The sequence below is a fragment of the Penicillium manginii genome (genome assembly GCF_028828005.1).
Source record: "Penicillium manginii strain IBT 31320 chromosome Unknown utg000009l:1.0-3297300.0:1.0-3298630.0, whole genome shotgun sequence".
In the NCBI taxonomy this organism is placed as follows: domain Eukaryota; kingdom Fungi; phylum Ascomycota; class Eurotiomycetes; order Eurotiales; family Aspergillaceae; genus Penicillium; species Penicillium manginii.
Window position 1 is genome coordinate 91,462 of NW_026643110.1, and position 12,900 is coordinate 104,361.

Here is a 12,900-nt window from a genome sequence, read left to right on the forward strand (position 1 = left end):
AGACCTAGACGACAGATCTTACATGAACCGAATGCCCTCTCGGTGAAGTCAAAAGCCATTTCAAATATCATATACACTAGACTAATGGGCGCTTGGAGTTCCCCAAAGAGTACCACCAAGATGTTTTAAGAAATTTGAAACTGATTGATAGAGCCGCATCGAGTGAGAGAATATTACTTGGGAGAAGAGCATGGACAACAGTGATTCATAAGGATGGACAAGAGAAACTATTTTGCTTTATCCTTTATGCATCCCCTTTAGTCAGTCTTGGCAACAAGGTCGGCCCATCGGGAGACTTTCGCAAGTAAAGACCAACAAGTGTGCTCATTCCGGCCTCCTCCGCACATTCGACCCAGTTACCGAGGGCCACTTCTTCAAAACTTCCCCCTGTCCTGGATTCCATGAAAGATCGGACTTCACTAGGAATTAATTGAACTTCCCCACACTCATGAATATAACGAACATTCCCTGCTTCGAGTTTGGCACTAGATATCCACGGGTCTTGACCGGACGCAAGTACCGCTTCCATGATTGCTGCACCCACAGACTCAACGGAGATTAAGTCAATAGTACCTGACCAGGAGGTTAGATCCGGAATCTTCTTTGTCTTTTGACAATATTCAATGACATTTCGCATGAGATCGAGATCAGGGGCCCCATCCCCCATGACACTCGAGGGTCGATGGATGAAAACATTTAGGTTGAACTGACGACTTATCCGTTCGAGAAATACTTCACTGACCCATTTCATTGCCGTGTACCCATCATCAAAGTCGGTTGGTGGAGGATATGGAGCAACCGAAACCTCGGTAAACGTCTTCTGAGAAGCCAATCGAGTCACACTTGCCGAGGAGACAAAATGAAAGGGGATCCTTCTTGGAAGAACAAGTTTGATGAGCTCTTGAGTAGAAGCGACATTGATCAATTTGAGAGATTGATAGGTCTTCATGAAAGAGACATCGGCACCATTATGAATAACTATGTCAGCAAGATGAAATATCATCGCTGCATCGGCAGCTGATAAGCCGAGTCGAGGGGTCCCCAAATCACCATGGTAAACTCGGACTTTTGGGTGCCGAAAAAGGGTTGGCAACTTCTCTTTTGGCTTTCGTACTGCAATACAGTAGACACAATTAACCTTTTGAGATTGCAACAGCTGTTGTAAAATTTCTCTGCCAATGAATCCCGTCGCACCAGTAAGAACAACGACATCAGTCCCACTCGGAGGTTCGCCGGACTCCATGTCAGTACCTTCATCAGACGGAACAGCAGAAACAAGATCCTGAATTTCAGCCTCCCAGTTAACAGATTCATCCGAACTCTGCGAGGAGAGCTTCGCAAGGCGCTTTGCCATGCCTTGTAGAGTGCTCGCTTCGAATAACTGATGAAGAGGAACGAGGAGTCCCAGGTGATCCTTGATAAGTGACTGAAGAGCGACGAGGGATAACGAAGTTCCTCCCACATGGAAAAAGTCCGATTCAGAATTCACTTTATAAAGCGAGAAGACCACTGCTGGTATAGCCTCCTTCCAAAGCCGGTGCAATGATTTTTCTAGAGGCAGGGGATCCTCGCTTGGGATGGCGCCTGAAGCGATGTTTGGCAGGGGAGTTTGTTGACAGCAAGTCTGTCAACCTTGGAAGAGGCATTTTGAGGAAGCGAAGCAACAGAAAAAATTGCGGCCGGATGCATAAAAGCTGGGAGAGGTAGATCTTGAACGAGAGCCTCCAGAAAACCATCTGCGTTTTCAGTAAAGTCGTTCATTACAACAAAAGCCACCAATATCAGCTCTTGGTCGCTGGAATGTGGACCAACATGTCGAGGAGAAACCACTGCCTGTGATATGGTACCTTCTGAGATGTCTAGAATGGCCTTTTCAATCTCCTCGACATTAATGCGGATTCCGCCCAATTTGATCTGATTGTCACCGGATATACGGCCCAGCAGAATCAGACCATCTTGCTCTGTCAACACACCTCGGTCACCAGTTCGGTGAGCGACGGTCCAGTTCTTGTTTTTGAAGTGGGAACTCGCATGAATATCAGCAAAAAATCTTTCTTTTGTCTGATTGGGATCCAAATATCCTCTCGCGATGCCGAGCCCGCCAACAACTACCTCACCCGGAACGCCAAGAGGAACAGGGTCGAGATTGTGGTCCACAACAAAGATGGAATAATTTGGCAGTGTACGAAGGCCAAGCCGAGGTTTCTGACAGTTATGATCTGCCTCCATATAACGGACTTCGGCGGAGCTGCACGACAAGGTAGTTTCCGCTGGGCCGTAAACATTTATCAACTTGAGACCTTCTTTGTTCAAGGATTGAAACTCTCGAGTAAGACTAGCAGATATGAACTCGCCTCCAGAGACTGCTCTCTTTAGATTAGAAGCTTGTAGGTTGTGCCGACCGTGCCGAAGCCAGGTCAGATATTCAGTCGGGGTGGCAAAGGTTGTTGTGATGCCCTCCGAAGAAATGATGTGCGAAATGGCAACAGGATCTCCTCGGGAAAGACTATCGGCGACGATCAAATTTCCGCCACTGCAAGCACAAATGAAGATCTGGTAAATGGACATATCCCATGCATAAGAAGACTGCTGGAGAATCGTTTCGTTGGCTTCTTCGATGCCCCATGTCGTACAGAATGCTTGAACGTGGTGGATGTATGCAGAATGCTCGATCAGAATCCCTTTGGGGGTACCTGTAGACCCGCTTGTGTACATGATTATAGCGGACTGGTCTGGCGCCGCGACATTAGGCGGGAGGACTCCGGCTATAATGGGAAGGCTGGTTATGTCGATACATTGAGCTTCGGTTCTGAGCCCTGGGAGGTCAAAAACAGTGGTTGAGTCGAACACAACGGCAAATGGCTTCGAATCTGAAACAATATATGCAAGTCGGGATAGTCCCAGCTTTCTGTCGAGTGGAATGTATATAGCACCGATGCGCAAAATGGCAAAAATGGTACAAATCCAATCTGCAGTCGGAGATAGTAGAACAGCAACCCGAGCACCCCGATGGACACCGGAATCTAACATCCCTTTCGAAATGATGGAAATGCGTTGTTGAAGCTTGAAGTAAGTGAGCTCAACACCACTTGGCTCCTTGATTGCTATATTCTGGGGGTACTTAGACACCATCATATCGAGGCGGTGAATTACAGTCGCTGGCCAAGTTTCTTCCAATTCCGGCCCTAGAAAGTGTCAGATTAATAGTTCGTAAAAGCGATATTTCAAAAAAATTGGGGGTTTGACTTGCCTTTTCCCACTTTTAAGCCTTGCTCGATGTCATCTGCCCCGTAAATCTTGGGCCAAGATACTTGGGTTGCCGGGTTGCGACAAAATTCTAACAGGAGCCTCTGATAACCACGGAGAAGTAGTTCAGCATGATTAGAGCTGTATAGATCCTTTTGCGCAAGAAGATAAACCGATGTATCTCCATTGCTGGAGCTGCTGACATCAAGATGAAGATCGTAGGAAGTATCACCTGAACCTATAAGGGAGGCCTGCGCATTACACCCGCAGAATTTCCGCGACACTTCAAGCTTCTGCCGAAAATTGAAAAAAGTTTGGAATAGTGGATTATATGAAGCAGATCGAGGAACTTTGAGCTCACTGAGTATAGCGTCAAATGGAATGCGAGCATTTGCAAAAGCATTTTGAGAAGTGATCTTTGTATGCTTCAGAATTTGGCCAAATGTCTGAGAAGGTTGACTTTCGAATTGAAGAGGAAGAGTATTCAGGAAAAGCCCCACTGTATGCATTACATCGGGGTGTGTGCGATTACCATCGCCAAGCCCAATGCAAATCCTATCAATGTCCAGATGACGCAGCAGAAAGATCTGCCATGTTGCAAGGTGGAAGTGAAAGGGCGTTACCCTGAACTTGCGACAGCATTTCTCAATCTCATTCACCACCATGGTACTGAGACTTATTTGAGCCATATGGGAGCTGAAACCGACAATCGTAGGACGATCTGGTCGCAAGGAGAAGGGAAGTAACGGGATAGGGGACGGTATTTCCGGAAATTGACTCTTCCAATATCTCGATTCAACTTGATATTCGCCATTTTCGTAATATTGAAGTTGTTGCATGGCAAAATCTGCGTATTGAACAACAGGGGACAGCTCAATGCCATTGTAAGCTGTTTCGAGATCAGACCAGAGAATCTCAAAGCTGATACCATCCATGATTATATGGTGAAAGCCAAAAATGATCCAATGCCTGTCGGAACCCAGTGAAAGAACCTTTATGCGAATAACATCTCCCTGTGCAAGGTTGAAGATATATGTGCCCATTTCACTTGCAGCGACCTGAGCCTCTGTTTCCCGGTTGATATTGATATGCTCAAGGTGCACTTTTGGAGTATCCCAGACTCCTTGCATGGGCCTCTGGGTGCTATCGACAAAGAAGAATGTCCGCAGTGTCTCATGATGCTGAGCCACCTGGCGAATTGCTTTTCCGAAGCGATCAATAGAAAGGCTTCCTTTCAACTCAAACACTGGGGTGACATTGAAAGCGGTCTTGTGTTGAACAAAATTAGTCAAGAACCAGAACCCTGCCTGTGCCATAGACATGGGCAACGATCTTTGAACTTTGCGCTCTAACAATGCATTATCGTCGCTGTGAACAGAACTTGAAGAACTGTCTCCATTCTTCTCCGAGCTCAAATCAGCAGTCATTGCAGAAGCTGACGAGCTAACGCTTTCAGTTTCGCCATTTGATGGATAATCGATATTGAATGTTTTTTCAATTTCAGACCAGTCTTCATTGAGCACAGCGACGTTGTTAGTCAGACTGATGCCGTTATTCTCTTCCTCTTTGACCAGGCCCGTGACCTGTTCTGCCAGCCCATTGGGACTGGTATAGCTTTGATCAGCCTCAAGAGACACGTCTGTCAGAAAGTTCGGAACAGCAGATTGAGGTAGAAGGACGAATGCAAACTCTAATAATTCTCGAACAGAAGCGGTATTGAATATCTTTAGCACGGGAATATCAAGGCCTAACTCCTTGAGGAACCACGAGCGGATGTCGACAGCCACCAGTGAGTCAACTCCAAGTTCATCTGGGCTCATGTTGACAACTGATTTGCCAGGATCAATCTGGAGAGCAGATTGTAGTTTGAGGGTAAAGGCATCTGAAAAGGTTCAAGTTAGAGAATATAAGCCAGTCTCAAGGGATGAAAGGGGGCTAAATACCTTGCAATATCTCCATCGCTTCACACTGAGATGATGAGTTGGCAAGTCGTGTTTTGAGGGCAAGTCCCGATTTTTCTTTCCTCTCACCAGAAACCGAAAGGTCCGTTTTAGGCACCAGGTGTTGGAAAATGGGATTTGTATACCACTTCTTTGCTTGGTCATCATCAATTCTGAGGCTACTGCAGGGATCAGTATCTTTTGCCCCGTTCAGACATGAAAAAACCCCTTCTGCAAAAACCTCATGAAAGTCCTGTTCAGACATCCAGTTATGACCAACTCTATAAAGATAGGACTGCTGGTCAATGTTGAGTTCACGTGTGACATATCCATTTCCTACAATGGCACCAAGATTAATAGCGTTTGTTGCAAGACCGCGCTCTCGTCGTTGTGCCGCCAAGCTGGCCATAAACATGTTTGCAGCGTTATACGCCACCTGGCCGGGGTTCCCCGTAATTGACGCCATAGAGGAGAAAAATATCATAAAGTCCAAAACATTCTCCTTGAAAAGCTCATCAAGCAATAGAGTGCCCTGGACTTTCGGTCTAAGTACTTTTTCGAACCGAGGAAGGTCCAGATCAAAAAACATTGTGTCTTCCAACACCATCGCGCCTTGAGCGACACCTCTCACTGGAGGCATAGTCTCTGATATAAGTTTATAGGATTTATGGACGGAGTCCCGCTCAGTTATATCACTGTCATCTGTTAACGATTCTTATCTTGCAGTAGAGGAGAAGAAGACAACTTACGTTGAAAATGCGCGAATAGTGCATCCGCGAGAAGCCATTGAATCAATCCAGCCTTTATCCAATGTTGGGTTGCGACTAGATAGCGCGATGTATCTGGCGCCTTGTCGAACCATCCATTCACAGAGAGAGATCCCAAGTCCGCTTGTCAAACCTATCAGCCAGTATGTTTTATTTTTCGAAAATCTGACAGTTTTGCTAGCGGGTAAGACTTGAATGGGCAAGTTTGGGAGATCCATCAAAACAATTCCTTGGTTACCTGGCTTCACCCCCCTTCAATTAGGGATTTCATATCATGAATCGAAAATCGTTTGCTGTTGATCGGAATATCGTGTTCCCATGAACTTTGGAAATTAAAATTGACCTCATCAATTTTGGCATATGACAATGGGTTAAAACAGCTCTCAGTGAGGGAAGCTTCAGTTTGAATCTCGCAATTTTTGGGAAGAGCTTGTAGGATGATGGATGGCGTTTCTCGGCCTGAGTCTGCGTCAAAGAAATGAGTAACTTGGTGGGATATTCTGTTGTGCAATACTCGGCGTGTTGAATTAGGATGAATATGAATCCATGGCGAGGGGGCTGATGGGTCATTGCTAGTTATAAGAACCAGCTGAACATCCATTTGACTCGCGTAGTATTTCAATGCTGCTAATATCGGAAATTCGGGGTCAAGGACAGCCAATGCCTTTCCAGGTGAGACCCGCCTGATTGCAGATTGAGCAAGAAGATTTATGTAGATCTTCAACACTCCATCCAATGCCTCCTTTTCGGACTGGCCACATTTTATCATGCTCGAAGATGGCAAAGCCATGCACGATTTCAGACTATCCGAGAAGCCAATAATTTGGTTGCCGCCCTGGACCTCTTTACCTGCGATAAGGAAAAAATGCCGGTTCAGACCCATCTCGACTGGTCTAAGCAGTGCATGGGTGACTTCAATGTTTGATTGAGCGATAGATAGCGATGAATGGTCGTCAGACTCCAAAACCTGGTAGCCATTTTCAGAAGGGACGATAGAAATCGTCGATTCGATCCGCGGGACGGTTTTGACTATCAACCTTTTTGCGGAATTGTATCTTTCGTTTCTATCATGACTGAACTTCAGGCGTGGAATGAATGATCGCCCATTTTTCAGATGTAATTCTGGCTCAGTGCACCATAGCAACTCCTTGTTCTGTATAGTTTGATTCCACTGGTCTCCCGCGACGTACTGTAAAAGTCGCTTCGTAATCTCATTTTCCCGAGCTTCAACCGCTGAATCCAGGTTAAGAAATTGTATCCTAAGGTGATCCATTTCTGTTACCAATGTTCGCTGGATTCCAACAAACATGTTCGAGAATGGGTTATTTCCCTGTGCACCTTGTCCGACCCAAATGATATTTTTGCTTCGTTTGAACAGCTCTTGACAGGCCCTCAGCTTCTCTGGTGTTATCGAGAAAAAAGCTGGCTCGTCCAATTCTGTCAAACTCAATACCGTGCCCATAGGGGGGAGAGAGCCTTGGGTCAAACCGGTGAGAGAGGGAGAGATTTTCACGGTTCCAAAGTATGGGGTCGTCATGTCCTTGATCTTCGTAGTCAATGTAGCTGTCTGGGGTGTGTTTCCACCGATTATGGTTAAAGACTGCGAAGGAAAGGAATGCATAGACTTCGCAAGAGGATCACGCAGAAAGTTGACACGATCATCGACTGCCTGGGTAAGCATCAGGGAGAACGGTGCTGGGGAGCGAGATGGGTGCTGCAAAGAAATATCAGTGCTCGAAAAGCCAGTCCTACTCATGAGATATCTCCATTCTTCGACAGAGAGACACGGGGAGAGTTTGTGTTCATCTCTTCTGTCGGGAAACGATCTCGGAAGACAGCCGAAAATAATTCCAAGGTGCAGGGCGTTGGGATTTGTCACTTCCAGAAGAATCAAATAGCCACCAGGTTTGAGTAAACGACGAATTTTGGATAGAGTCAGTTCTACATCACTTGTGCCGTAGAGGGCCAGAGATGCGATGACTAGATCGTACTGATTCTCGGAATATCCTTGAACGGTAAAATCCTTTTCGACATCAAGCACCTTGAAAGCCAACTTCGTCGCACTCCCGGCAAACTCTGTCCGTGCTGCATTCAATAAGGCGTCCGTGGTACTTGTATACGTGTAAGAGGAGAACGCTGTTCCTATTTCCGAAAGAGCAGAATTGGTAGCATTTCCCGATCCGGATCCTAAATAAATTTGCGTTAGAATAATTGTAATTATAGCAGTGGTCGTCTTAAAGAAACATGAAGAAGGGATTTTGACTCCTACCGAGCTCTAGTATATTGACGTGTGGAAAGCGGTTGCTGATCTGCCCAGCGACTCTCCCCAACTGGCGTAGGTAAAATTGAATCCCAAAGGTATTAGTGTAGAATTTACTGAAAAAGTCATTCTCGATGGCAGTCTCCAGTGTATTGGCTTTACCTCCGACGAGGGATGGGAGACTTTCGCCAATCTTATGTAGGGCCTGAAGATTAGTATTTCCGACAGCAGCGTTTCTAAACGGTGTTAGTGAACAATAAAGCAAAATGAATATAATCAAGTTCGACCCACCCATCCAAAATGGTTTCTATGTCTCTTATTGTATCATTGATCCACTGAGGACGTGCAAATGGATGCTCATCTGACTCTATTTGTGAAACACAGTGTTTCGCATAAGAGACAAGGGGATGAAGTTGCCCTGATGTATGAGAAATTGATTCGGATTGAACAGTGAGCTGTTTCAAATGAAATAAGGCAATGCGTTCAATATCGAGCAATGAATTGTATTCTTCAGAGCCTAGTTCGGGGGCGCTTGGCAAATCAAGGATAGAAGGTATTTCTGATGCCCAAGTGATATCGGTAAAGAATGGGATGTCGGTGGCAGGCGACAATGGAGCTAAAGGGGTGGTATGTAGTCCTTCCAGTTGTAGAACGGTAGATCTCCAATCTGTTGAATATATTTCTACATCACCAGAGAGCTCAGAGAACTTTCCCTCTGCAACCGAGGAGTAGAATGGTAGATTGGACCCGCGCACGGCTGTGCTTTTGAAAGCAAGCGGGTCGACTCTAATGTGATCTATACTTGTTGGTAGATGGAGGCTGTTCAAGCGGCCGTCTCCGGGGAACGAATAGGCCAACATGATGGACTGAATTGCTCCGTCTAAAGTCGCAGGGTGAATTATGAACGGCGGGTTCAAATTCGTATCGGCCTCGTCTGGCACAGCAATCATACCATTGGCCTCGTCCATCCTCCTGGTTAGCCCAGAAAGAGCAACGAATGGACCAGTATACCCAAATCCTATTTCGGCCACATGATCGTAGAACCGCTTTGCTTCAAGCTCGAGGAAGGAATCTGTGCGTTTTCTCACGGGCGGAAGGGAGTCATGTTTCACATCGCCCAAGATTATCTGCGCCCGGGTAGACGCATGGAGAACTGGAGACAAAGAGGCCCTTTTACTCTCTGAATAGCAATTAAAAAGTGCTGTAACGACGTTATCCTGGTTGCTTGTGATAGTGAATGCGAAAATAACCTCGGTGCCAGAGTCTTCTTCGAAGGTTAATGCTTGTCCAATGACGACGTCTTGATAATCGATCATTTGGATCGAGTCAATACCATATTCATCCGCAATTAGCTCAGTTGCTGCCGTGATGTATCCCGCAGCTGGAAAAACCATCTGACCTTGAACTTGGTGATGTGCAAGCCATGGGATCTCACGCGGGTAAAGGTAGTTTCGCCATCGGATCTCTTTCGTTGTTCCGTCGGGACATTTTGTGCCGAGAAGTGAATGGAAATTTCCAGGTCCACTCCGGAAGAGAGCTGAAGAACGTGACTCGTGCCAATATACCCGATCATGATCCCATTGATATGTTGGAAGATTCTTCAAAATCTTGGGTGGGGTATTTCCAGGTGTGGTTTCACTGTCAAAGCATTGATAGTCTATGACTCCGCTTCCTAACGAACGCCAGACAGCTCCAAGCATAGAGGCAAATGCCTCGGTTCCGGAGGTTTTACGAGTGAGTGTCCCCGAGTATGGAATTTCTTGACCTGAAACTTCCAGGATAGTCTGTAGCGTAGGTCCCTTGAGCGCTGGATGAGGGCCAATTTCAATGGCCATGTCAAATGGACCCTTTGCACCAGTGGCATAGCTCACAGCTTGGGAGTAAAGAACAGGTTTGATCATATTGTTGCTCCAATACGTGCTTGATATGTCATCTCCCACGTCCGCAATGTCCAGTGCATACACACTGGAGACCCAAGTAGTCCGACGCTCAGATATGCGGCGAGGAGAAATAGAGCATTTTTTCAAGTTCTCCATATATGGCGCAGCACAAGGAAACATGTGATGTGAATGGTAAGCTTTGTCTACCTTGAGCAGCCTATTGAACTTCCCTTCATCTTCGAAAATGTCGATCACTTCATTCACCGCATCAATATCCCCTGAAAGAGTGACGCTATCTGATGAGTTGCTAGCAGCAACACAAATACGGTTTTTGAGTGTTGGCATCTCGCAAATTTCTTGGGCATCCTCGAAGGAAGTTCCAGCCACCATCATTGCACCGGGACTCTCGAGTTGGTTACCACCACGGCCAGAGCATCGCAACGACAAACCTCGATAGTAGGCTATTCTGATCGCATCACTTGCAGATATATATCCGGCGGCGTATGCGGCAGCGATTTCACCAGAAGAATGGCCGACAACGGTGTCAAAATGAATGCCCGCAGCATGAATCAAATCGACCAAAATTATTTGAACCGCTGTGCAGATTGTTTGCGAGAAAAGCGCTTCACTGATACGAGATGAGACATTGTCTTTCATTATCTCCTCTTTCAATGACCACTCCGGGCGATCTGGCTCGGAGATTGTTTGCAACGCCCGATCGAGGTTGGAGGTGCATTGAACTGCGAGTGGGCAGCTGTCAAGCAATTCGGCTCCCATTTGAGCCCACTGAGCCCCTTGTCCTGTGAATATACCGAGGAGCTTGGGCTGTTTGGAAATCGAATTTGGCGCCGAAGGAATTGGATCTGGTGATGATCTGACAATGGCTTCCAACTTCTCCGTCAAGTCTTCCTTATCGGACGCTGCAATTGAAATTCGAACTGGGAGGGTTGAGCGGCGAGAATTCAGAGTCCATGCTAGATCTCTGATGTTAATATCATCCTGTCTTTTCAAATACGCGCAATGTGCAGCAAGGCTTGAAAAAAGTGATTTTGAGGAGTTTGCAGAGAAATTGAATGGCACAAGAAGTGTGGTGTTGATCAAAGAATCACTAATGCTTGTATTGCTGTTGCATGATTCAAGGATAGCATGTGCATTTGCCCCTCCAAAGCCAAAGCTGTTCACACTTGCACGGCGAGTTGTGGTGCTCGGCAATCCTGGCCACTCTTTTGCTTCCGTGACAATCTCTAGGTCATTGTAGAAGGGTAAGATATCAGGATTCAGTCGATTTAAGAGCAGGTTTGGAGGAACCTTGGCATTTTGTAGTGCTAGTGAAGCCTTTAAAATAGCGGCCAAGCCAGCTGTGCCTTCAGTATGCCCAATGACTGTCTTGATGGATCCAACAAACAACGGTGGTTCTCCTTCAAGGGCTCGCACGTAGCCAGCCTTTTCTCCAAAGAATGCTGTACTTATAGCTTCCGCCTCAACTGGGTCCCCTGCGGGGGTTCCTGCTCTCTAGAGTCAGTATAAAAGTCTGCAAAACTTAAAAGTATAAAGAATTTCGGGGTTTTTCTTACCAGTTCCGTGAGCCTCGAAGTACTGCGGTCGGTCGCTAGGTCGAGATAAGTCTAGACCTGCTCTTTCATAGGTGGAGCGAATGAGTTCTGCCTGTGCCATCGGGTTAGGCATTGTAATGCCTTTCGTACGCCCGTCTTGATTGATTCCCGTTTCGCGAATTATGCATTCAATGTGATCACCGTCGACTAGGGCAGTAGCAAGTGATTTTACAACCACCACTGCGATTCCATCACCCCGGGCATAACCATCCGCATCTTGGTCCCACATTCTTGAGCGGCCAGTCGGTGACAACATTTTTAACTTGCTCTCAGCGACATACTGCTCAGGTCCCAAGAGGAGATTTGTCCCGGCCGCAACTGCCACTCTACACTCACCATTTCGTAGACTCTGCACAGCTTGGTGTAGAGCAATCAAACTGGATGAACATGCAGTATCGATTGTCATTGATGGGCCATGCCAATCAAAGAAATAGGACACTCGGTTGGACAAAATGCTTCTTGCTGTCCCTGATGCAAAATAGGTTGGGTACTTCTGGATGTCTCGGCCCATGATATCCGTGTAATCATTCGTCATCAGTCCAACATAAACGCCAGTATCTGAGCCTTGTAGCTTCTCCATTGGAATGCCGGCTGTTTCGAGGCTCTCGTAGACGGTTTCTAGTAGCATGCGCTGTTGTGGATCAATGGAAATTGCTTCTACTGGCTTGGTTCCGAAGAATTGGGCATCGAACAAGCGATAGTCCTCGGATAGTATGTAGGAATGGCGGACATTGGACGTTCCATGGTGAGCGGCATTTGGGTGATAAAACTTGTCGACATTAAAGCGATCGGCAGGTATTTCTTGCAAGACATCCCGAGGCTTCCTAAGAAGATCCCACAGCTTCTCCGGTGTGCTTGCATCGCCTGGGAACCTGCAGGCACTACCCACGATTGCGATGGGCTCATTGACACACTGAGGATCTCTCGTCATTTCAAAAATTGATCTTGAACAGGTCTCAAATTGTTTTCTGTTTTTCTTTTTGGTCTGACAGCATGTAAAATCGATTGAAGTTGTAATGTAGACCCAAAAGTGAAGGTCCAAGGAGTTAAGCTTGGAGTGCAGTAGAGTATCTTATGCTCTCCATGTAATTCGTGGGACGGGTGATATATAGAAAAATCCGAATAATTTGGCCCCTTCATCATTTAGGAGAGCAAGATGTGGATCATATATAGTAAACACGGAGCTTTGTCTCT

General features: G+C 46.4%; 1 protein-coding gene across 1 annotated transcript; it reads right to left on the minus strand.

Moving 5' to 3' along the window:
• Positions 1-244: 244 nt before the first annotated feature.
• Positions 245-12,637, minus strand: N7533_011794 (uncharacterized protein; the record flags this gene model as incomplete). Its single annotated transcript, XM_057108444.1, has 9 exons — positions 245-1,567; positions 1,633-3,185; positions 3,251-5,128; positions 5,190-5,881; positions 5,936-6,076; positions 6,202-8,140; positions 8,223-8,449; positions 8,505-11,598; positions 11,668-12,637. 9 exons carry the CDS (start codon positions 12,635-12,637, stop codon positions 245-247), a joined length of 11,817 nt encoding a protein of 3,938 aa, XP_056953545.1.
• Between the last annotated feature and the right edge of the window lie 263 nt (positions 12,638-12,900).